Source organism: Stegodyphus dumicola, chromosome X1 (assembly GCF_044657685.1).
Source record: "Stegodyphus dumicola isolate Sdum_Otavi_A_Nest chromosome X1, ASM4465768v1".
In the NCBI taxonomy this organism is placed as follows: Eukaryota; Metazoa; Arthropoda; class Arachnida; order Araneae; family Eresidae; genus Stegodyphus; species Stegodyphus dumicola.
Genome location: NC_140780.1, coordinates 29698771 through 29725873, shown reverse-complemented (window position 1 = coordinate 29725873; position 27103 = coordinate 29698771). Strand labels below are relative to the sequence as shown.

Genomic DNA, 27103 nt, shown 5'->3' with positions numbered 1-27103 from the left:
TTATTGACACTAAAAATAAAAATATATAGAAAGATACAGAATTATTCAGCAGAGAACTAAAATAAACTTTATTATTAAACTTTTATTATAAACGAAAGAACTATAAATTGCAAGGGCACACTTAGAACCAGAGATCAGATCATTTTAGAAGAGTAATTTCATTCCTGTCAAGCTGATTTAGCTAATCCTTTAACCAGAAAACTAATAACAAAAAGAAGATCAAAAGAAAAAAATACTTTAGTTTCCCATATTTAGAATGAAAAAGTAAAAACATTTTAATGAAGACTGATATACTGACTAATGTTCCTCAATTTTCAACTTTCAAGCTACTCCACACTATTTTAGATAAAATACTAGAGGATACGCTCCAGAAGTTTCTACTATGAGATATTTAGTGATTTCAAGTGAACTTTTGAAAGGGATAGTAATTCCAAAGTTTCTTATTATTTTCTGATTTAAAAGATTAATTTTTCCCTCCCTATTAAGAGGGAAAGAGAAGCAAAGAAAAGTGGAAAAGCTTTCTATATGGATGGAACTTTCAAAATCTGCTCAAAATTTTTCTTCAAACTTAATTATCTATATTGATTTTGGAATACTTTCAATGAGATAAATGCCGTTCTTGTGCTGTTTTCCTTATTTTCCGAGAAACAAAACTAGATGTAAGAAAAATTATTTTGTTTAATTACAAATTACACTATTCACTGGGTTCTAAAGAAATTTAAATTATTTTGACGTTGAAGTTATAGTTATTTTAAAGACGCTTTCCTTTCTTCCATAGAAAAAAGTTTGAAATTTCCACTCAAATCAGAGTTGTTGGCGAAAGATACAGAACTGGTTAATGAGCACACAAGACAAGGAATAAATTAAAATTCACTTCAAAATGAGCATGTCTCTTGTAGTAAACATACTCACAAAAAAGTGTTGATACTTGTTTGTCTGCCATACAAGAAAATTCACCAACTCTGATGCAAGTTTTGAAGAATTCTGTGATTACTTTGTTGATTAGCTGCTTGAAAATTTCATAAGGATACAGATGTAGAAATGCAATGGAAAAATACAGAGGATAAATAATATTGTAGAAGGATGGTATTATAAATTAGATTCCCTTACTTATACATATTTTTGCGAGTATTTAAATCTTTTTGGATAGTTTTGTTATTTTTCTGCATTGTTGTAGTGTTATGAATTGTTTTATTTATTTATTTATTGCTTTTAGAATGATAATTTGCAATTTTTTTGATTATTTTGTGTTTAATCTGATTTATAGCCATATGATTTGTATTTGTTTATTTGTATTATAGAAATGTAGACCTTTCATTTCTGGGTGCAACAGCATCTGAATTGTCAAAAATTCCCCAATCAGAATGTCAGATATGGCAATTTTGTTTCTAAGGGGCCATCGTTGATATTTAATGACTTCAAGCAAACTTGACGATTTTCTGGAAAATTAGCGAAATTATATTTTTAAAGCCCTCAACCGATTCTTCCAAAAGTTTTCAGAATCCATGCTATAAATATATAAATATGGGTTTGACAGCTAGAAAGTTCAGTTATTAATCAGCTGTGAGATTTAATATTTACCTGAATTGTGATGTAGAGTTTACCATGAGAGCGATTTGAGGACTTTAAGATGTACAGTATAAAGTCTGAAATCCGGAATGATCTAAAATCCGGACCTCAAAGGCACAGACAATTTTTTTTAATTAATGCATTACACATGCACATTTGATTTTTTATTCCATAATAAAACATGTGGAAAAACAATCATTTAAGTATAAATTTTAGTGATTAATAATTTGCTCCGTAGCTAAGTATCTAGTTGGCATACATCTCAAACTGAAACATTCAGCTATTTTATATCCCTGACGCCGAACTGGCGAGTCATTTTTTATTATATTTTGCTTTCATCCCCGCATCTTTATGAATACATGCCAGCTTCAGTAATAACTCATTCTGTGATGTCTAATTTTTTTTATATTAGTAATTAAATAACAAGAATATGGCAACCTTTTATGCTAACATTACGCTTGGCGATGATTATAGATTTTTAAATGCTCTAAGAAATGTTGACATGGAAAAATTCAACAAAAATTTCTTTTCATACGCTAAAAATAGATTTTGATAATGAAACTCACAGGTCAAAAGATTACATTTAGTGCTATTTTAATTAAGAATAACTGAGATGTAATTCCCGATAAACCCAGAAGCGTCGGCAGAATTTAGGGAAGATGAAATTTTTGGAACTTGGGGAAGCACTGAGTGGGAAAATTAAGGGATGAGAAGTTTTTATGATTTAGGGGGATCCAAAGTTTAGGCATGGTGAAAATTTAGAACTTAGGTAAGCGGTTTGTAGAAGAATTTAGGACTCGTAGAGACTGCACCAGGCGGTATCAAGCTCCAGCCTCTAGATAAAGCCTTAAGTATATGTGGGAGTTTATTTATTCAGGACTCGGATTAGTTTGAAGCATGAGCAAGAAATAAACGTAGTTATAGTAAATAATTAAACTAGTACAATTCAAGCTTAATTCAGTACACAATAGGAGCACAACAAAATTTAGCGAACCAACTTGGCTTTCGCGACCAATCTTGTGATACTTAGCCAATAATGTATAACCGATGCCATTAAGCTATGCTAAATCTTAAGCTAATTATCTTAAGTGATTCTAAGGCATTTCAATTAATGTAGCAGACTCCGTGATCTTTTAATTTGATCCAACTTATTCTTTTTTGCAGACTGTTATTATTACGGCAATTTTATAAAAGCTAAGCTTTCCAATTCTAGAGTTGCCAAAGGATCTACAAAGCGAAACCATGTTTCGATGTCCATTAAACAAAAAGTGGAATTGCTGCAAGAAATGGATAAAGGCATATCTGTCTCAAAATTATGCAAGGAGTATGGAATTGGAAAGTCCATTGTATATGACACAAGAAAGAAGAAAAAGGAACTTTTTGAATTTTTTGTGAAAGCATCTTAAACAACTTACACCGACAGAAATGTTTAATAAAGTAAACAAATAAATATTAAGCATTTTTTTTTTTTTTTTTTTTTTTTTTTGTAAATTTTGATACCCTTTAGATCATAATTGTTCTTTATTTCATAAATTACGATTTCATATTTTTAATTGTATAATATCTGCATGCCATCTTACCAGATTTAAATTGATGATCTATTATCCGGAAAAATTCCAAATCCGGAATCGCCGAAGTCCCGACCAGTCCAGATTTTGGACTTTGTACTGTATTTGGTGAGCAAAAGAGGAAATACTTAATATTTGCATTCTCCTTGAACTATTACTAGCTATTTACTATGTTAATTTTCACAATAAATTACTCATTTCTTCCTAATTATCTGGAATTAGTATTTAAAGAAAATTAACCAGGAGGATAGAAGAGCAGCTGAAAGCCACTATTGAAATGATAACTGCCAACCAGAAAGAGGCAGCCGTGAATGACAACAATGTGAAGAACTCCATCGCAGTGAATGCAGTTGTTTTTGGTTTTGGTTTACTTAATTATAGCAAAGCACACTAGGGCTATCTGCCTTAAGGGAAGGGATGCCTTCGTGGAGGACTTTCTAAGGGAAACTAGTTTGTATACACGTTACACATGGGGAAAACCATGAAAACGATTGTGCAGCCAGCCCGTTCGCAGGATTCGAACCTCTTGAATGCAGTCGAAATGAAGACCTTGATAGAACAGAATGGTGCAGAAATGGAGAAATATTGAAAGGAAAACTGTTGGTGCTATGGATGAAAGCGTAGCCAATAGAAGAAAAATTTGAAAAAGAGTCAGAGATAGTAAAATCAGAAATGTTAGGAACTGTAATTGAAGAATTTAAAATGCAAAATCTTCTCCAAATGAAGAAATTGCAGCATCACTGGAGAAATTTCTGCAGTGAACAAGAGACTCAAGAAGCAAATTCTGGTATAAGAAAAAAAAAAAATGTCTAGAACTGGCTTCTTCTCTAAATGCATCCCAATTCCAACCACTTTGAATGTACCAGCTTATCCTGCTCTGAATAACATTCTGGTTCAGTAGTCTCATCCAGCATTTAAATTTTTGCCATATCACAGGAAGTCATCATGGATAGTATACAAAACACAAAGATGATTTTGCAAGCAATTCAATGGGATCCCATCACCAAGGTGTTAAATATGGCAGCCTTCTTTCGAGGGAAGGCAGTTGACATCTTACAGACACTTCCAGCTGAAAAATGTTCAGATATTGACACCTTAGTTAATATGCTAGAACTGCAGTTTAGAGAAACATTTCTCAAGGATTATCCTTAACTGCAGCTTAAGACCCAACAACAGATAGCAGGAGAGACCTTCCAAGAATTGGAGACTCACAATGAAAATTTAATGCAGTTAGCATTTCCACACTGTGGTCAAGAAATTAAAAACACACTGAGTGTCTGGTATTTTGTAGATGCTATCAACGATCCTGTAGTACAACAATAATTTCGCATAAAAAACAAAGAAGATCCGAAGAGTGCTCTCATCTATGGAATGAAAGTACAGGTTGCACAGAAAGCCAGCAGTATAGAATTCTAAAGAGAATTAACAGAGCAGAAGATAAGATGCTGACAGTGGTGACACAGCAGACTGAAAAGCTGGAGGCAATGGAAATTCAAGAGTTAGAACAGCCATAATAATAAAGTGCTGGAAGAAGCGAAGAACATTTACGGAGGCGAATATCCGTAGTACTGCTGGATGGATTGATAACAAACCTATGAGGAAGATAATCACGGAGCTTAAACAGCTGCTCCATTGGAACAGTTTCTAAGATGCTTTCTAATTTCCACTGTTGGAATATAGCATCATAGGCTTCAAAGTTATTTTTGTTTAACAAACGGTTTGTTACCGAAGTCGTGATTCAGCTATATCGTACTTATCATAAAGAGCAGGATGACCAGCTAGTGACGGCAAAGCTAATTCATAACGTCCATCTTCACATACCCTTGATCATGGTTCACGGAACAGGGAATGCCCAAATGTTGTTGTTGTTGTTCACATACCCTTAAGGTTTTCTTGAAGTGGATCAAAGTTTCTTCTTCAAGAGGGATCTTATTTTTTCTTTCTACAGGATTTGTAATCCCTAAAATTTCTAAATCCCATATCTTTGGCACCTCAAAATTTTGAAAATAACCAAATTAACCGCTTGCCTTTTCCTGCCCAGTCCTAAAATTGTCCAACCTAGTAAAGTCTCTACAGCCAAAACTCCAGATGTAAGTACCTCAATCCTTCCAGTTAAAATGCTTGCAAGTACATCGGCTCCTAGAAGAACATGTATAGGTGGGGTATCTTCTTTCAACATCTGTCAGTTTTATTCCTCATGAAGCAAGATCAACAAGCAATATTTCGTCACGTATTCTGGGTAGCGTTGAAGAAATTTTCTGTTAATTAAGCAGAGACATTGAAGTAGAATACTTTTGATCTAAACATTCAATAGTTACTGTATACCCATTATGCTCAGCAGCCAGAGAAATTCCTCCGACAAACAGTCCTTCGGATAACACTTCCTTTCCGGAAGGAGGAAGATTTAACTCAGCAGCTAAGCTCTTCTCAATATAGGAATGATATGATCCATCATCCATTAATGCTCGAACACAGATTTCTTTGCCCCTATGCCGTACTCTGATCATGATTGTTTTCAACTACATTTTACGTTCTGAAGGAAGATTTGTCAATAGAGTCTCTGTCAAATTTTGTTTTTGATCTGCTGCTTTGTCCTTTGATGAGGAATTAATATCTTTACGTAAATCTGGGCAAAGTAACATGTAATGCCTCCGTGCACAAATCAAACATTTCACACTACTGTAACACCTTTTTGCCATATGACCAGGCTTAAGGAAAACAAGGCAGCATCTTTTGCGTATAACTTGAAATTTCCTCTCATCTAGAGTCATCTTGGGAGCTTTCTTACAGTCGCTACTAAAGTGTGGATGATCACAAAAAAATACATTTAGCCTTTTTCTGCATGGATGAAATAAGAGCTGAAGCAGAAGGAATATCATTTCTTGTAGTATCAACTTCCCTTTTAACCTTAACTTGAGTTTCAAAACCTGATCGAACCAAATTTATCATCTCTTCTGATTCGACTTCGTGGCGTAAAGCACATCAGTTTTTCCAGGGATCTCTGACTTGTAGCTTCTGCTTTGTCAATATTTTCTGAAATTCTACTCCTTTCCCACGCTCGCAGAACATTTTCTGGCAAACATAACTTCACCAATGGCTCTAAAAAGCCAACAAATTTTTCTTTTGTGCACCCTAAACTTTCCAACGCTCATAATTTTGTCTCATGCATATCGTAGAGGGTGGCTAAATCAAGGGCATTCTTCCCAGCCGTAGCATTTTTCAGAACCAGTGAAAGGAGATCGCAGACACTAAGAGATCCTCCCGCCCAAATCTTAATTTAAGCTGTTGGACGGCCTTTGGATAATTTTCAGCTGTTATTGGGAAACTGGATATTAATCTAGCAGCTCTCGAATCAGGCACCGTAGACTGGCATACACTGGTGTGCAAAAATTAAGGACGAGACTTTTTCAATATAACTTTGTATAAAAGCTTTCCAAATCAACACATTTAACACCGTAAGATCCCCAATACATAAGGACATGAGTAATGTAAGCAACACTTACTAAAAGAGAAATCAGAGGGATCAAAAGAAGCTTTATTGAAAACGTAGCATGGAGCGCAATGCGACTGAAGGCCGTAACATCCCTGTGATGGGTGTCCAGCAAGAAACATCCGATCTTTAATAGGGGATATGATCTCCCCTGACTGCTAGGCAGGTTTCACAGCGTCTGCCCATGCTGAGAATGAGGGTGTCAATGAGTTGTTGAGGCATTGCTGCCCATTTGTCTTGCAGCGCCAATCGAAGCTCCGGAATCGTTACTGGTGGTAAGGTACGAGCTGCCAAGCGTCTGCCTAGAAAATCCCATGCATGCTCGATGGGATTGAGATCCGGAGATCGTACCGGCCAATCCATACGTTCAATATCCTCACTCTCCAAAAGCTGTTCGGCAGCTACCGTGCGATGACATGGTGTATTGTCGTCCATGAAAAGGAACTGCGGACCCATAGCGCCTTTAAAAAGACGCACATACGGAAGAAGAATATCGTTACAATAACGGGTTCCGTTGACTAAACCTGCATCAAAAATGTGAAGGTCTGTACGACTACCAAGCATGATGCCTCCCTTAACGAGAACACCGCCACCTCCATACCTGTCCCTTTCAATGATGTTCGAGGGATGATTGCGGCTTCCCCGCTCTCTCCAGATGAGTATGCGATGAGAATCGCTACTCAGACTGAATCTGCTCTCATCTGTAAAGAGTACTTGTCCCCATTCATTGTCTCTCCAATTCTGGTGTTCCAGGCACCACAGAGAACGCCTTCTCCGATGGGCAGGCATTAGAGGTACATACTGAACAGGGCGTCGTGCAAACAGACCACCACCGTGCAGTCTTTTGGCAATGGTAAAACGCGATATCGGTCATCTAGTCGCCTGTGTCGTGTGTCTAGTGATTTCTCCCGCTGTCTGCCGCCTGTTTCTTCTGGCCTGTAAGGCAATATACCGGTCATCTGCGGGTGTGGTTCCTCGTGGACGACCACTACTAAACCCCCGGATAGCTGTTCCTGTAGTTTGAAATTGTCTCCAAAGTCGTGAAACGATGCTGTGAGCAATTCCGAACTCTGCAGCCACACTTGTCACACTGCGACCTTCCTCCAACTTCCCAATGATTCGACCTCGGGTAAAAGCATCCAGATGTCGTGTAACAGATTGATTATTCGCCATTTCTCGCTGAGGCAGCAACTCGGTGTGATTTTAACTGCTATACGGCGTGCAATCTCTTTGCCAGAAATACTGATCTTACACTGACAACATGCTTTATGCTACTCAGACACTCCCCCATTACGTCTACTTGCATATCTGCGCATGTGCTACCGTACATCACCTTACTTAATCTCCTGATTGGTCTTTCTGTCCACTCTGCCTCTTCGTTCAGCTGATATGCTAATTTTTCGACTTCGTCCTTAATTTTTGCACACCAGTGTATATACTGGAATTTGTTTATAGCAGTCAGGTTCTCTGGATAATGTATTTTTGAAATCAACCGAAAACATTTTAAATTCAAATTTAGGTAATCTTAATTTTACCACATCATGCTTTGCAGGACTTTCCAAAAAAGATACAGAATCTTTACTTAATAGCATTCCTATCTTTAATTAAGCTCAAGATAATTATCTCTATAATCCTCTGCTGCCTCAAAATCGGCTTTGTATTTAGCAACAGTCTCAGTATTTTCTAAAAGTAATGACGAAATGTTATTTTGAATGTCATCTATAGGTAAATATTTCACTTGTAACTGAGCGTTCAATGTGCTCAGCTTATCGTCATCCTTGGCGTCTACTTTCACCACCAAATATTGCTTCAACTTATTCACCGTAGAGATAAATGAAGCTTTTAATGACTTTCATTTTATTTTCAGAGCATCCATATTTGTATGTACACTTAAAATAGTTACTTAAAATGATTCATAATAAATTCTTAATTTCTATTTACACGGAAGAAATTAAAGTGTTTATACTTTGTAAAATTTAAATAACTTTATCATCGTAAACAGCATATCGTATACTTATAAGCAGTAACTCAAATCATTCGTACCTGTACACTTTTATAATTTCAAATTCTGTCTTGGCTTCGGACACCAGTTTTGTTTTGATTCAAAATCAGACTTTGTTTTATATCCAATTTATTTAACTTTACGAATACATACAGATAAATGCGATTATTTACATGTTTAGTATAATGATCAAATGATCCGTACATCTTAATGATGAAAAACATTCAGTATCTCAGTAACGTAACTTAACTGCTGCTTGCTTAGAAGAATGGGAATTCCCCCAATCACAACATTTGAAACTGGTTGCCAGATTCATACATCAAACAAAATTGTAAAACAAACTCTTTAATAATAATAAATAGGAAATGATAAACTTAATAGGGTCACAACAATAACTATAATAGTTTGCATATGTACAATGCATGATGAGTTCTGATTGCACATACATGATTTTCTACCCAAAATCATGCATTGGTATTTTTAGCTGCACCAAGGACATCACAAAATTAAAGCTTAACAAGACATGCAAAACTTCAGTTTAAAGATATTTTTAAGAAATTTAAACTTTTACTGCTGTGCAAGTAACATCCAAGCTTTGTTTGCAAGAATTGTAAATGCTTTCATTTTGGACCGCATTTACAAATATGCCAGAGCACAGGTTGAGTATGGATGATCTACCGTAATTTCCGGAAGAAAGGCCGCATCAGCGTAAACGCCGCAATAGATTAAATTGCACGTGACATCGTTGTGAGCCGTATAGATGCAAAATCTCAACCTAATTCCTGATATATGACATACCAGTTAAGAAAAATGCATGAAATGAAACCATAACTCAAAAATAAATTAAAGGTAAGAAATGTGGAAAATATATATTTACCTTCACGTATATACATATATTTACCCACTAAAGAAGTCCATATTTGCAATACTCAGACAATATTATAAAAATTGTTGCAACAACGAAATATTAAATTTGGATGACAAAACGAAATTTTAAATTTTACTTACAAAAGGAATTACAGCAAACTATACATCATATGAAGCCATTAAAATATGATTCTTCAATATCTGAATTAAAAAGATTTAGTAAATCCTGATCTAAGTCCAAGTCTTCCAGATCGTCACATTCATCCTCTTGGTTTACAGTCTCTTTATCTAAGGATATAATTTCAGCTTCTTTAAACCCTTTTATTATTGACGATGTTTTTACCAATTTCCATGCACTTCCTACCCACTTTGCAACTTTTTCTTAAGATGCTCAACACATTTTACCACTTTTGGTATACGTATGCAATCCTTCACTCATCCAACACTCCCACCACTTTTGGACTTCAGCTTTGAAGGATTTATTACCTGACAAATCTAACGGTTGTAAGATTTTTGTCAAATCACCAGGAATTATTGCTTCGGTCGTAGACAATTTTTGACATCTGGTTTTCATTAACTCAAGTAAATGACCATGCATGGAATCCATTATCAATAACCCTTTTGGTAGGAAAAAAGATCCCATACGACAATGCCAAACATTTTGTAGCCACTAATGCATGATTGTTTCACACATCCAGCCGTTCTCGTTTGCACAAATAATTATGTCATTAGGAAAATTTCCCTTCGGAATAGTCTTTCGTTTAAAAATGACCATCGGCTTTAGCTTGTCACCATTTGTGACACAAGCTAACACACATGTAAATGACATTCTTTTATGCCCCGTCGTAAGCACAGATACAGTTTTTGCACCAGGTTTATCAACAGGTCTGTTTGCAGGAGAATACAAATCTAACAGCGTTTCATCCATATTTACTATCTGTGACCAAAGAAGTTTTTTTTTTTTTTCCCCAATAATATCTATTACATATTTTAGAAGAGATGCCTTTTTATCCTGCCAGTCCATTGGTAATTGTTGCCCGACTGTTGTTCTAGTACGCACAAAAATATTTTTTTCTTTTTATAAATCTGCTACACCTCCTTTGAAATCATTTATGTTCATTTGTTTTGCTAAAATTTTGCTTGTAAGCGAATTTTTACAGTCGAAATTGCCATTCCCTTTCCTCATTGCTCCTTTATCCAGTTTGCATGGTCGTCCTCTAGATTTGGCCACCTTACAGTACCACTTCTTTTGGCTCATTTCTGTTGTGGCATATTTTTCAGAAGTTCTTTTTCAGTTCTCCAATGTCGAATACATCTCTCGTCCACTTCAAACTCTCGAGCTGTTGCTCCATTTCCAATTTGTTCAGCACGTGAATTTACATTAAGCTTAAAACCAGCAGTATAGCTTCTGTTCCGTTTAGGTGACATTTTCAAAAATTTTCTGCTCTTCTTACTTAAAAACTATCCAACAAGTACTTGTACTCAAACTGATGGGATCTGTATCTCGCAGAATGCCAAGAAAAATTGATTCATGCTGAAGGAGAAATACGCCAGAGTTCGTTATTGCAAGGCAGGTGGAGTCGTGTCCACCTTTGAAAAAAATTGCAGAAAAGGCAGGGGGTGGGGAGAGTATGGGTCCTGGAAGATTCATCAAATGTCAGAGGAGATAGACTATTCAAACTGATGAAAATGTTGATTTGAAAGGGGGAAGAATGTTATTGTTCTGAGATCTTGTTTAGGGTGAATAAGGCATATAGGTCCGTTCAAGAGAGAGAATGTAAACAAAACAACGTTCGCAAAAAACAACTGAGTGGTCTTTTGTGTAGGAACAGCAGCAGTCTATGCACAATGACAAGGCCATCCAAACCATGTACAATGACCATCATAGGAAATATTTTATATTTAGTGCACCTAAACTCTGCATGGGTAGAAATGCCGCACCCGCTGAATATTTAAGTTTTAAACACATAAACGCTGCAGTGTTTCTTCTGGAAATTACGGTAAGTGACCTATTTAAGGTGTTAAATTGTAAAATTAAAACAAATAAAGCAATTATACTGCATGAAATTCAGAGTATTAAAAAAGAATAGCTGGGAAACAAAATAAACATACTGTATGATAGTTAAACACACAACTAACACTGCAGCATGCCTTCCAATGATGCAGCATAATGCTTCAGTCACCTGAGTTCAATGGCATACTCAACTTTTTAGATACAATGCTCACAAACTTACTATCCTTTTAAAATTTTATGCCAGCCCAGAGGAAATAAAATTGGCTATTTAAATTACTAGCTGCAAGAGTCTACAAACGACATTCTTGAAGAACCGAAGAAACTTAGAATTTACTATCTTTTGTATACTGCTTGCTTCTGTATACTCCTTGTTTTATTTTAATACTATTATTACTTTAAAAGTAATTTAGAAATTGCTACAGGAAAGGAAGCAAAATACTTTATAGAAAAAGGCAGTAAAGTAAATAGTAGAAATAGGCACTTTTATCCATTGTACGCCTCATGCCATTCAGAGGGTTTAAATTATGAACCAGAGAATTCTGAGAAATAAGTTTTCTCAATAACTTCCTTAAAAATTCTCATGGGAAGCTGTGAAGGTCCTCCAATACTGTGTTTGTTATGGATTAGACACTTATTGTGTGTACTATTACAATTAAGTGATACTAAGTACTGAATTAATTATGCACAATTACAAGTTCAGCTAATATACTTTAATATTACTATGCTGTAGTATTTATTAATCTCATTATTCTATGTGACTGATTAATACAGTCTATGATGCACTATCTGGCCAAAAAAATCTGGACATTTCCCTAAAGAAGAGAATCTGGCACGTGATGCAATTTGATGCATAACCAAAAGCTATAAAAGAATCTGTGTAAATTATGCATCTGTGAGAAAATGAGTAAGTCAAAGGAGGTTAGTTACTTTGATCGTAGCAGTATAGTGGATGACACCTTTGTGGGAAATCAGTTCATGAAATTTTGAACATTCTACAAAAGTCAAAATGCACTTTGAGGGATGTAAGTAAAACCATCGAGGCAATGAAACTGCAGAAAAACGAAGTGGCAGGCCGAAAAAATTAATGAATGCAGCTGTAGAACTGTGAAAAGGGTAGTGAAACAAAACCGCATGTCCTCGCTAACTGAAATCACTCAGAAGTTCCAAAGTTCATCGGCCATTAGTGCTAGCAGCAGGACTGTTTGTATAGAGTTAAAAAAACCTGTGATTCCATGGTCGTACAGCCGCTTGCAAGCTAAGCATCACTCCCCAGAATGTGAAACATTGATTGCAATGGTGCAAAGCTCACCGTCATTGGACTGTGGACATGTGTAAAAATATTCTTTGGAGTGATGAATCCCGCTTTGCAATCTGGCAGTTCAATGGATGCATTTCAGTTTGGCAGATGACCGGCGAGTGCTTCTTAAGCTACTGTATTGTGCCAACTGTAAAGTGTGATGGAGGCAGCATCCTTGTGTGGGGGTGTTGTTCATGGTTTAGCCTGGGTCACTTAGTTCTTGTGGTTGCAAACATGAACTCTGAGACGTACGTTCACATTCTGGACAATGCTGCTCTCCCAACCCTATGGCAGTATTTTGGAGAAGACCCTTTTCTCTTCCAGCAATATAACTGCTCCATTCACACATCAATTCTTGCGCAGCCATGGTTTGATGAAACGGGCATTCAAAAACTGGACTGGCATTCTCAGAGCCCTGATCTAAATCCCATAGAACACCTTTGGAATGAATTAGAACACAGATTACGTAGTCAGGCAAATCGGCCATCCTCAATGCTAGAATTCACTTCTGCTGTGATATACACCTGGAAGCGAAGTCCTATCAAAAACTGGTGGAAACTCTCCTCAGACACATGCAGGCTGTCCCCAATGCAAGAGGGGCCAACATCATAGGACCCTCCAACTCCATACCACTGGGTGTCCGAATAATTTTGACCAGATAGAGTTTGCCTGCCTGTATGTTTATATCCTATATCATTAACTCTTTGCCTGTGATGCCCAAACTCAGTTCGGGCAATGCAAATGTACCAATTTTGGAATGCCCAAACTAAAAATTCAATGTTTCAATTCTGTGAAGCCCAAACTCAGTTCGTCCAATGCATAACACGTAATTTACCATTTTTCCAATAGGTCGCGATACTATTCCGCGAATGGCAGTTTTGCGCCATTTGTTGGAATTTTGTTATTTTGCATTTCTTACCAAATTTCCTTCCAACCACATTATGTTCGCAATATCGAAATCAGAAGATGATGAAAAACACTTGTTAGGCTCTTCATGTTCAAATACCAGTATTTCACCAGAAGAGTAAGACTATTCTGAAAATGACCGCGAAAGTGAAACTCTTTCGTGCCGAACCTGAATACCGCTATGTTTGAATAATCTTCCTCCAACTGCTCCAAGATTCCCATTCCAACTACCACAAGTGGGTGCAACAATTGACGCTTCTACTTTTACTCAAGAAAAACAATATTTTACGACTTGAATTTTATGATTTTATGATGATGACTTGATTCACATCATTACAGAAGAGTTTAATAGATATGCACAGCAATGTATTGAAAGACAATACCTAAAGCCAAAACCCGATCAAAAATGGTCAAAAAAGACATGTCTTGAAACTTCATTCTTTCGCAAAGTTATGTCCTACGACAGATTTCAAATGATAAGAAAATATTTACATTTTGTAAACAATGAAGAAGTCGACCTTGAAACACACTTTAAAGCAAAACTGCACAAAATTTGGCCCATTCATGTAAAAATCCACTGTAAAAATCTGAGGGATATGAAATTCATGACAGTTGATTTAAATAATAATATTGTTGTATTAGTTTATTATATAAAGGCAGATCAAAAAGCAAGTTGCACTTCCAAGTTATGACCATTTATTAAATTGTCAATACAAAAGCAATTTGGCTGTGACAGCATACAATGTCCACATAGTTCCCAAGACAAACATTTCAATTCAGGATGCATAGAAATCTCCTCCAGCGCTATGTAACCACAGGGAGACAGCTACTTTCACCTCCTCGTCATTTTGGAATCGTTTTTCACGGAGATCTTTTTTAAGCTTACCGAAAACATGAACGCAACACCTCACACGGCTCGCCAAAGTGCAACCTACTGTAACAATTCAAGTGGGAGGTACGACAACATTTTCCATACAGTCTCAATTTAGCGTCATGTGACTTTCATGTTTTCGTTTAGCTTAAAAAGAATCTCAATGGACAATGATTCCAAAATGATACGGAGGTGAAAGCAGCTGTCTCCACGTGGTTACTATAGCGTTGGAGGAGATTTCTATGCATCCGGAATCGAAAAGTTGGTTGTCTGTTCGGAGAAATGCTTAGAGTGTCTTGGGAACTATGGGGAAAAGTAAACTTACATTGCATGCTGTCATAACCATGTTGCTTTTGTAATAACAATTTAATAACTGGTCATAACTTGGAAGTGCCACTAACTATTTGATCTGCTCTTGCATTTATTTTGAAAATTATTTCATTTGATTTATTTTGCTATAATTTGAACAAAAAATTGCTGTAATCTATCAACATTTCCTATGTGTGAAAATACTGAATATAGTAGTTATTTTGTTTAAAATTTTGTTTTTTTAAAAATAATCTATTTCTAACATTTTGATGATAATAACAGACAAAATTAAAGAGGGGAAAAAATTTCCATTTTTGGCACATTTTTCTACACTATATTCCACATGCGTTAATGATAGATTTAGGCCCAGAGCTATTACATTTTGCACATATATTGCCCGAACAGTGAAGAAACACCCTCGAGCCCGAACACCCTCTAAAAATAAGGATTGATGGTGAATCTTATTTTCAGACATATAACAACAAAACTCCAGTTTTTCAGTATGATATTTGATTGGAATAGAAAAAGGAGAAACTAGAAAATTAGGAAGATTAAAAAAATAAAAACATATTTCTTCTTAAAGAGGGGAGATGACAAAACACTTCTACATTACAGCATTACTGTTCTACTCTAAAAGTCACCTAAAAATTTGCCTTTCTGTACCAGTAGCAATTATCCACTATTCTACTTTTTAACACTTACTCTCAAATGCAAAGGAAATTAGTCTGTTTAAAAACTAGACAGCTATAGATCTTTCAGTATGTGAAAATAGTAACATTTTCTCCTTAATTAAAGAATTTCACTTTATACACAAAAAGTGTGTTTTAATAACATGAAAATATACCTACTATATTTTACACTTTCAATTTCAAAATATAAAGTAAATTGTTCATTACATATAATAAAATGTTTCATATTGACTTTTCTAACCTGCTAATATACGATGCATAAGTCTTGCAAAATTTCCATAATTTTTATTAGCATAGAATTTTCTCACTGACTTTTCAAATTCACTGCCATTCAAATTCAGATTTTCAGACCTACCAAAAAAAATCTTACTTAATAAAATCTCAAAATATATAACTGATGATTTTCAGCTACATTATAATTTAAAGTGAAAGTATAAACTGATAAGATTACACATTAAGTAACAGAACTACATTACAGAATATGTACTAATAAACATGTTTTTATATTATTAATTTATTATGAGTACAATAGTAACTGTTTCAGTGGATATACTGTGAGAATATCAGATATGTAAGATGCTTCTTACATTCATTATACGGTCACACACAGAAAATTTAAAATTTTTAAAGTTGAAAGGAAACTCTTATCCCAATAAATATGAAAGCTTTTGGATTTTACATTACACTGAAACGGGCACTTTTTAAACATTTTCTGTGTTACCTTTATTTATTAAATACCATGTTCATCGCACTTAAACCATAAAATTTAATTCAACAGCAATATCACAAAATAATTTAAAAAGAGCATATCTTTAGAATTTCCAATACACAGTCTCGCACGCTGGGGATAAAACATTTTCCCCCCATACAGTGTTACCTCTGCTCACTTTGAAATCGTTGAGTTTGTTAATAAAAAATTCATTAAAGATTTACAAAATATGAAATAGATAATAAAACAAATTCCATATTTGGGCTTCCAGATGCCCATATTTCAGTGAAGGACTACGTTATTAAAAAATTTTATGTTTCTAGGTGCCATTGTTTTTTCACAGTGCTTGATACATACATACATCCATGCAGATTCTTCATTATTTAATTTCTTTAAATATAATACTGGTCTCTATTATTTGGTGGCAACAATTTGAAAAGGGAGATGCTGCTTATAGTGGACCAATGCAAAATGAAATTAATAGCCCTTCTGGGCAAACTGACCCTTTGGGCAAATAATTTTGTTATATATGAAAAAAAATTATAAAAACAGAAATATTTCTGTAATAAGAGCCTTAAAAAGTAAAGAACACAGAAGACAAATTTTTCTCATTCATAACATGAAAATCCTAAAATATATCTTGATTATCATGGGATGGAGTTTTTAATTTTTTTAAATGATGGAATCTTAATGAATCATATAAAATTCAAAACAATCTATATTACATAAATAAAGCACTTAGTCTTTACCTGTGATCATTAACTGGCATTATGAAACTCATTAAGTTTCAAAAAGGAAAAGCAAATTAGAATTCACAAACTGATATTAAACACTGTTTACATATAACAGTTCAAAATAAAGTTCCCACACAGGTTTACAGTGCTGCCTACAATAAACAAATTACGTTTACACTGTTTTACATACCATAAGATTTATTTTTCTGATAAACACTTTATTAACTGTTTTCTCAGCTTTAATTATTTCTATTTTTGATAAAAAAAAATTCAAAAAAATTATTGCCATTTTAATTTTCAACATAAAACTTTCATATTTTTGTATGACATCAACAGGAAACAAATAGTTTAAAAGATTATAAAGCAAACACCTTCTGCTAGAAATGATTCTGCCATTTTTAGAATTGGTAGCGACATAATTAGAATGAACTGTAATTCATATTTTAAAAAATATTTATTATGTATTGAGCTATGATTTTTGTATTCATATTTTAGTTGATTATGTATGGCAAAGTAAACAAGCATTTTTCTGTGATGATTTATTTCTCTTTTCTTTCATTGCTGATAGATTAATTCAGTGCAGTAATGAGAATATGCAAAATACAATCATTAAAAAATGAATTCTATTAAAAAGCTAAGATTAGTTTAGTACATTTCATAGGAATTAAGATTTTCAAATACCTGTTCGTTTGGCTGCAATTGGATAACAATTTTTTAAAAAAATATATAAAATTTTTCATTTGTATATTTTGTGAGTCTATAGAATGCTGCATAATATAACCAAAATCCCAAACAGTATATTTCTGAAAATATACATATCTTTTGGGCAGGTGAACAAATTATATATTACTCCTTCCCTTATATACATATATTTTCAGAGCAATGCCACCAGGGACATGTCTAAATATTTTTAAGGCATAATTTATGGTCTCAAGGATTAAAAAAATTCTTATAAACCAAAAATAAAACATCTTTACCTGTTATGTCCATATGTAAATACACAAATTAGATGTATCAAAGAACAAAATTTAATTTGTGATAATATATTGTCATTGAATGTCATAACAGAGGTACAAAGTGCCACCATTTTCTCCAGCATCTCTTGAAATGAAAGTTGCTCATTTCTACTGTTCTCCAGCAAGAAAAAACTTAACACAAAATGTAAATCTTTATCATCCAAACCTAGAAATATTTTAAATTACATTAATTCTTCCACATCTTCTAAAGATATAAAATAATTAAAATAAAACAATACAAAATATTATATTTTCCATGCAAAACATCTTTCAATTAAAAATAAAAGAACTTGCAGAGTAACATTAGAACAATCTGTGTCTAATTATGCTTAGGTAAAACATAATTATGCACAATACACAAACCAGTCAAACATCAGAACTGACATATAATACATACTGGACATATCGGCACTTAGGGAAGCTGCATGATAATGTAGTGAACCCATTTAGACTACCCCTCCCTCCCAAAAAAAGAATAACAAAATTCTGGAAAATTTTCTTTTCTAATGAAGAAAAACTAATGAAAGAACACACATTAAAAACGGGTCCAAATGAAAAATACCCCAATAATATACAAATTCACTGATACATGCAAAATTAATAAATACCTCTAGATCAAAAAAGAAGACACGCATTCGTGCAGTAATGAAAATGATGCACATCGCACAGTTTCCAAAATACTGGAACGTTTGTTTTTCACTAATTTGTGTGTATGCATTCCAAAAAGTATTACTGAATGTCTTTTACATAAAAATGTACTTCACTTTGGAACAACCAAGAGCCCACTTAAATGAACATCTAATTTTACTGCCTAATACTTTTTACATTGTACTCAAATGATTGAATAACTCAGGTGCTACAGTGTCTGAAAGAAATTTTCAAGAAAATGTTGAATTTTTATAATTTATATAAGTGATAAATTGTATATGCCAATGGAATGAACTCTTGATTTCAATTAATTTGCAAATAGTTTGCATACATATTTATAATTTTTTGCACACTGTAAGATTTATTTTTCTAATAATCACTTAAGCAAATGTTTTCTCAGCTTTATTTACTTCATCATTTCTTTTTCTGACAAAAAACTGAAAATTTAAATGTTACCAAAATAGACAACCCATGATGTCCCCAAAATGCATTCACGTGGCAACCCATATGCTCACTCATGCAGCAGAAGACTGCTGATTTCCACCTTCAAATTCGATGGTCATTAGCATAATCTCTACTTCGTAAACTACCAAATTTTACAGATTACAGTTTGTGGGGCAATACCAAATTTGCTCAATTTTAAAGATTTAAGGAAGAAAAGATTGTTGTCTAGATGGAAGAACAACAGTGTACACAGGTCCTAAATTTGTGCAATTCTTTGCCATTTGATGTGAAAACAGATTGCTGTGTACAAGGGGGAAACAGCTAAAACAAATTACATAAGGATTCCTTCATAAAGTAATTTATTATGGATGTTTTTAGCTTTTTCCATTCCATTGATTCATTGCTCCTTTATGGAATTCTTAGTGTGCTCCTATTTTTCAGAAGAGCTGTTGCCTTTCTTGTATTAGCTTGGTGAAAAATGAGTAGCCAAATTGTTGACGACTTCTTGGAAGGGAGTGCAAATAATCAGAAAGTGTTCAATTTCCTATGATTGCACTAGATCTTGAACCATCTCAATCACAAATTGGATGCACCTTCATTAGCTAGTTATTCAAGGAATTGCATCAGGTTGCCAAGTAAAAGATATTTCAAACAAGCGAAGGAAGATTCAGTTGATACCAATATCACAAAATACATTTTCAGCAGACACAGGTTAAGTTAATTACACTTAAACAGATAAACCAAAGCTTTCTGGCTTTCACTACAAAGGGAAAATTTTGTTACAACTAAATAATTTATGAATTTTGTGAATGAGTTTTATTTTCAAAATAAAATTTCTATTTGGCAAATGATATTCCTTAGGAAAATAGAGGGGTTACACCAATAGTAATATAGTATGACTGCGGTATAGAAGTTTTTTAAAACATAGACATATACTGCACATTAGCTATCTACACAGAAATTTGGAAAAAAATAATAACAAAATGCCATTTTATAAACGGAAAATACTGCAGGAACTCAATAGAATTAAAATACTTTAATATTACATATATCCTCTTTAGAGACACATTTTTTATTAACTACACTGAAATTTTTTAATACTTACTCTGACTGAACTAATATTTGTAGTATGCATTTTTACAATGTTTAATATTTGATTTGTTCATTTGCTCTGGATCATCTGGAAAATTCTGCAGTTTTTCTTGTGATAAATACAAATGTAGCAGTACAAAAACAAGAAAATTTCATCAAATCACATAAGCAATTAAAGAACAATTAGGTTTATTCAAAAAGAACTTATCGAGAAACTGTTTGACAGTCTCTAAGGAAGTGAACTGCAGGTCATTCAAAAAATTTTAAAGTGATCTAAAGAGATAAAAATCCCAGGGGACAGAGTCTGGTGAATACGGGGGGGGGGGACACAGAACATCCCACACAGTAAGTCTCATCAAAATATAGAGCCAAGCATGGTAATGATGAAAGACAACACCTCAACGATTGGTCAGTGATAGCACTTTGCTTTGAATTTTGTTTTTAAAACTACCATTTGGAAACAGTATTTTTGTTGTTGTTGTTGTCTGATTTGATGGCAATAATACATAGTATGAAAAGTTTATTTATTGTCCCACCATACACAAAGCCTTACTTTTTTAGATGCATCCTCCTCTCGATGTAACTAAAGGATTTTCAGTTGGTTTACCCTATGCCTATTTTTTTTTTTTTTTGGTAACATTATTGTTGATCATCTGCATCTCCTCTGCAGTAATGACTTGTGTCAAAGATGAAGTTTCTTTATTCCTTTTCAGAAAATAATCACATGCCAAAAATCAAGGAAGCATATTTTGCTGTGTTAAAGTAAAGGGTACCCACACATTACAGCAGTTTACATACTCCCTCTTCTCCAAATGATCATGTACTGTACTTCTCGCAATATTTAGTCTGAAGTATGTGAACTGCCTAACACATATTTTCAGCATAAATTCCTTTTATAGGTCTTTGTATACAAAGGATGTTTGTCCAGAACAAATATCATCTTCAAAGCTAAAATATCCATGCTTTTAACTTCTCAAACCATCTTTGAATTCTGTCATCAGAAACAACACTTTGTTCATATATAACAAAAACTGAACATGTAGGTTAACTAGTTTGTAAACTGCTGGGATTGCTTACTCAAATAAATGCACAACCAGGCTTGATACCAAATTAGGACCTCCATATTAGGCAAGAAATGGGTTTGTCAGGCAAATCTCACCTCCAAATGAAAGCATACGAAATTCACTCTGCTGATGCCCATCCCATACTTACAGGCAGTAGACTCAAATATCTGTCAAATCCATGGCTGATCTGCTTGACCGGAGTTGCCACTTCCGGCCACCAGAGATCACGATGGGGTGCAGTTCTATTAGTCTGAAGATTTGAGTGGTCATCGAAGTGACTCCATCAGCACTATATGGGCAGCCCCACACTGAAGGGATAACACAGAATTCAGTGGTATACAACGGATTAGCCGTTGTACCGCTACTGACACCTAAATGGAATAACACAGAATTTGGGTAAAATGGCAAGCCATGCCCACTACTGATACCACAAGATTGGGGACTTACAGCCAATCACCCCTTGGTCCAACTGTATTAAACGATCTGGCCTAAGGGTTCTCAAACCGCCAGGCTTACGTTTTTGTTAACCCAGAATGCTACTGTCATAGCAAAATTCTAAGTCAGTGTGTACACCCCAGGATGTAAATTTTACACATAGTCTCACAAACATTTTTAAAATACACAAACATAATATGATGAAATTGAGCTTTTAAGTCCTTCTTTGCACCGTCGTGAAACAAAAATTGTGCTGCAACACACACTAGAGTTGTGCAAATGTCAGCAGAAAACACCATACTTAAACAGCAGCTTTGATCAAGGTCATGACTTATCAGCAGTAACAAAATACTGTAGGGGAAAAAACGTGCTTCAATTTGAGAAACTGCTGAACTTTCCTGATGACCCAACATAATCAATCGACTAGAATATAAATACCTGGCAAATATTACCTTCTTTTGTAATGCACAATATAGTCAATGCCGTTTGAATAACTATAGAACTATATTCATTTTCCATTTGAAGTAAAATTTCTCCAAAAAGTAATGAAAGAGTTGATGGCATACTCTGCAGCATAGACATGAACTAAAAATAAACATTCTTTAAATAAAAACCATTATTATATATACATAGATAGATAGGCAGAGATATACTAGATATAGCTACAGTACAAAGTCCGAGATCCAGACATCTAATATCCAAAATGATTTAAAATCCAGACCTTAAAGCCACCATCCAATTTTTTTAAAGAATTTTTTTTTCTGCTTTACGCATGCGCATTTGATTTTTTTCTTCATAACAAAAGATGTGGAGAATCCCTATTCTTAATCTCACTTCGGCACTAAATAAAATACCTCGTTATTGAAGAAACAATCATTTAAACATAAATTTGTGTGATCAATAATTTGGCTCCATAGCAGCATATCTGCTTGACATACATCTCAAACCAAAACATTCTACAAAGATAAATCATTGATTTTATACCCATGATGCCCAGCCTGGCAAATCATTAATTATATTTTGCTTTCATCACCGTATGTGTATCAACATGTGACAACTTGAGTAATGACTCATGCAGCGATGCCTAAACAATTTTTGGTTTAACCCTTGCAGCACAGTGTGTCCAGTCTGGACATACCTAAAAATTTCCTTCTGTGTGCACAGAAAAATTGAATGAAAAAGAATTTATAGGTTACTATAGGCTACTCTGAACCTTCTTTATTTATAGTAGATGGCAGCTCAACACAAACTAGTCCATATACTTTAGCCATGTTTAGTTTTCTAAGACCCTCATTTTTCAAAGAAATCTTCCAGATTTTTTATAGGGTATAAAAGGAAATTTTTGAAAAGAAATTTCTATGTTATTTTTTTGGTTGTATGCTAATCTCCTTATTCTATATTAGTTTTAAATTTTTACCTTGAAATCTTGCCTAAAATCAAACGGCGAACCCTAGGTGTGCCCCGATCGGGCTCGCCGATAATCTAGGACAACTGAGAGTCTTTATTCTTTGTTTCTCCGCATCTCATCGGTCAGTTCATTGACAACAATGCTCATTTCAGCACTCTTTTCGAAGCTTTATTCAATCAGTGTGCCTACTTTGGGCACACCCGCAGAATTAAAACGATAAGTGCTATCTTCACAAAATTTTACTTTTGTACTCCTCTAGGCCTAATTAGACTGCCTACCTTTTTCTAATCAAAACTCCAACTTTAAAAGGTAGCGTGCCAGAAAGGGTTAATCCTAGTGTATAGTACATATGGGATTCGGCAACATTATGATGATCAGTAAACACGGTGTTTATGATGAGCAGTAATGAGTCATTTTAGTGTTGGCGACAATTTTCAAAATCGCACCAAGGCAGTACTGTATACTAGGATTTAACTGCAAAAATACTTCACGAAGAAATGATCTTAAAAACTGAGTGCATATATTCCACAGATTAACCCAATTTTAAAACCACCGTGATATAATGTAATTAAAAATTTCAGGTGAAAATGCTCCAGCTGAAACAGAAGCTGCTGAACTGTTTGCAGATGAATTCATTGAACTCATTAATAGTGAAACGTTACCTCCAGGACAAATTTACAATGCTGATGAAACTGGTCTTTTTTGGTAATATGTACCGCAAAATACCTTATAAATACATGACCTTGAGCATAAAGAAGTAAAGATTTTCCCCATTATATATCGTGCAAATAAAAGGCAAGTGTTATGTATGATTGGTTTGAAAATCATTTCATACCCTAGGCTCAGCAAAATTTGAATTCGGTTGGTTTACCTGATGACGCAAACTGTCCTGATTGTACACAGCTGTTCAGCTCATATTTCACTTAAAATTTTAATGAAAGATTATGCATCCGTGTGGTCCATTCCTTCAAACTGTACATCCAAGCCTATGGATATCGGAATAATGTGCTCGCTGAAATGCAAATATAAAGTAGCATTTTTAAAATTGATGTGAAATTTCTTGAATAATGGCAAGACGGTTCAAGAATTTTTGAAATATTTTAGCATAAAATCTGTTGTGTGGAGTATCATAAGATCGTGGGAGGATGTGCCTCCAGATATTTTAAAAATGCTTGGCATAATTTATGGCCAGCTACCATATTTCATGATGAGGATGAAGATTATGGTAGCCACGAATATGAAGGCTTTCAGATATCGCAAACCACAGCTGAAATTTTCCAATTAATGGATTTTTTTAAGAAAATGTGGAGCAGCGGTAATAAATGAAGATGATATAAGAACTTTTTCATTGCAATGACAATGCCCCAATCACCAGTCAATTAACGAAGGGGGTAATCTGTAGTACGTTTCTCCATCCAGAAAATACTGCTACTGATAGTGAGGAAAGTGACAGAGAGGTTATTGAAAACAAGAAAATTTTATTTGACGTTAGTTGGAATTCTCGACACAGCAACTACAGGACTTGAACAGTGGAGCTTTGTCACTGAACAAGAAATCATGTGTGTCTATAGAATTGAACAGAAAGTAATAGCACAAAAAACAAAGCAATTAAAACAATTTACATTCAAAGAAATGTTTAATAAAGTAAATAATTAAGTAATAAGGGTATTTTTTTTTTGAAAATTTTGATACCCTTTAGATCAAAATTTTGATACCCTTTAGATTTAAGCTTTATTTTTTCATGAATCACAATTTCATATTCTTAATTTTATAATTTCAACATGCTATCACACTAGATTTCAAATGATGATCTAATATCCGGAAAAATCACAAATCCGGAATCGCCGAAGTCCCGACGAGACCGGATCTCGGACTTTGTACTGTATTGGATATTGTGCCCAAAGCATAAATTGAAACATTAAATAAATAAACTTACATTATCAAATGATGCATAAATTCTAAGGAAATCACAAGCTGTCCTCAGATACAAAGGATTGCAACTATCTCTTTTTGTAATAATCTGCAACATTTGATTATTGAAGGAACTTTCATCGAGGGATTTACCATACTTCTTCAGATAATGCCTTACTAAAGAAGCTCGATCTGACTGATTCAATAAATCTAAACAGTGGAAAATTACTGCAGTCTCACTTTCCTGCCTCTCACATAAAACTCTGAAGGCATGTGATGATTCAGATGTAGTGCAAATAAATCTAAATCCCTAAATTCGAGGAAAGACACATATAAGATTTGTATATATACATATATATATCAACAAAAAAGTAATAAATATGTGTTCTCATGCAGAAAGTAAATACTATAGTTAAAAACTTTGATTAACAACATCAACACATCCAGAGAAGGTATACTACATGAAGCATAGAAAAGAAAATAACTTCAGCTTTACAGAAAAAAAATTACTTCAACATAATAGGGGGGAAACGCTTTCTTTACCTTAATATAAAAAAATAACTTCATCTTAATAGAAAAAAAAAACTTTCAATTAATGTTTCAAGGGTGAGACAAACAATAGAAACTTAAAAATAATTTAGATAATATACATGCAGCTACATCAATATTTAGTTTTACAACTTACATTTTACTGCTTGTTAAAATAATCTTTTCTTACACCTTTAAACTACATGAATACCAAGTAGGGCACTTAGTTCAAACAGAACGGATTTTTAGTAATACAACAATTTCTGTCCTATCTGATTAAAATTTAATACCGTATTTTTTTAAAAAAGACAGAACCAAAAATGCTAAATGTAGTACAGAGAAATAAATCACTCTGAAAATTTTCTGAACACAAGATGAAAACTTCAAATTATAATCTCGTTTATACAGCAAAAGCTAAAATCATAGAATAATAAATTCACACTATACTGAACAGCAAACTGATCTAAGAAGTTTTAACTCACAAAAATAAAATAAAAAACTTTAAAAATCACGATTCCTCTTCATATTGTAAACCAATTTCATCTTTAATGTTATATAGGTCTTGGAGAGATCAAATTCAGTATGACTCAGCATCTAATTTTAGTTTACTTTAGGATAGTCTGAGTGAGGCAAAAAAAAATTTTGTGAAATTTTGCAATTTGAAAAGATGTGGATATTTTCTCAATAACTGATATATTTAAAAACAGAAACTGTTATTTTTAAGCAGCAAAAACGACTACTTTCCATTTACTATAAGATATTTCTTCCATAGTGCCTTCTGAATTCTGATGAACAAACATTTTTAGTATTTATTTTCCTGAATCTGTAAAAAGTAACTATATATAATATTTAGGGGAAAAAGCAACTGTACATACGAACAGATTTTTGAATGAAATTTTGCATCAAGAATCTCGAATTATGTATGTTCAAAAATGAAAAATTAACAAATGTATGTGAAAAGGTGAAGGTTTAAATATTTTTTTCCCCAATTTAGGTTTCATTTCATGGGACTTCCACTGGAGTGGTAAAATTTTGTTTATTGAAAGTTAGCATATGCCTGCTTTTTGGAAGACATCCAACATTCATTTAAGGACAAGGAAATCAGCTTTACACCCAATTAATAAGAAACTTTATTCAAGGAACAACAGATATTACCAGTTGGTATAAAACTATGATTGGCTCCACAAATTTCAGAATGCTAAGTTTATATCATTACTACTATTTTAAAATCCAACTAGCATGTTTAAAGATACTAGACTGAAACTACAAATACAAAGTGGCTGAGATATACAGTCAAAAGTCGTTAATTCGGACACCCATAATCCGGACCTCAAAGCTAAAAACTTTCTGCGCATGCGCCGCGTTGGCACACGCGCACAGGCGTTTTACGCATGCGCGTAAGACCTTGACTACTGCGCATATGCGTGTGCGCAAGTGCAGAATACATTTTCGCCTGCGCGTTTAATGTATAACGGACGGCGTAAGCTAAAATTATCTAATTATCTATTTCAGTTAATGTTAATGATTGTGTT

The 27103-nt window shown here is 34.0% G+C and overlaps 1 protein-coding gene across 4 annotated transcripts in view; it reads right to left on the bottom strand.

Annotated features, from left to right (window-relative positions):
• Nucleotides 1-27103, bottom strand: part of LOC118199566 (telomerase protein component 1-like) — a 507852-nt gene that overhangs the window by 189879 nt on the left and 290870 nt on the right. For all 4 annotated transcript variants that reach the window (XM_085808431.1, XM_085808432.1, XM_085808434.1 and 1 more), the window contains 4 exons: nt 25069-25353; nt 22177-22309; nt 18003-18207; nt 15824-15933 (listed from right to left, as the gene is read on the bottom strand). In XM_085808431.1, coding sequence (XP_085664557.1) covers nt 15824-15933; nt 18003-18207; nt 22177-22309; nt 25069-25353 — 733 coding nt within the window. The remainder of the gene's footprint in view (nt 1-15823; nt 15934-18002; nt 18208-22176; nt 22310-25068; nt 25354-27103) is intronic.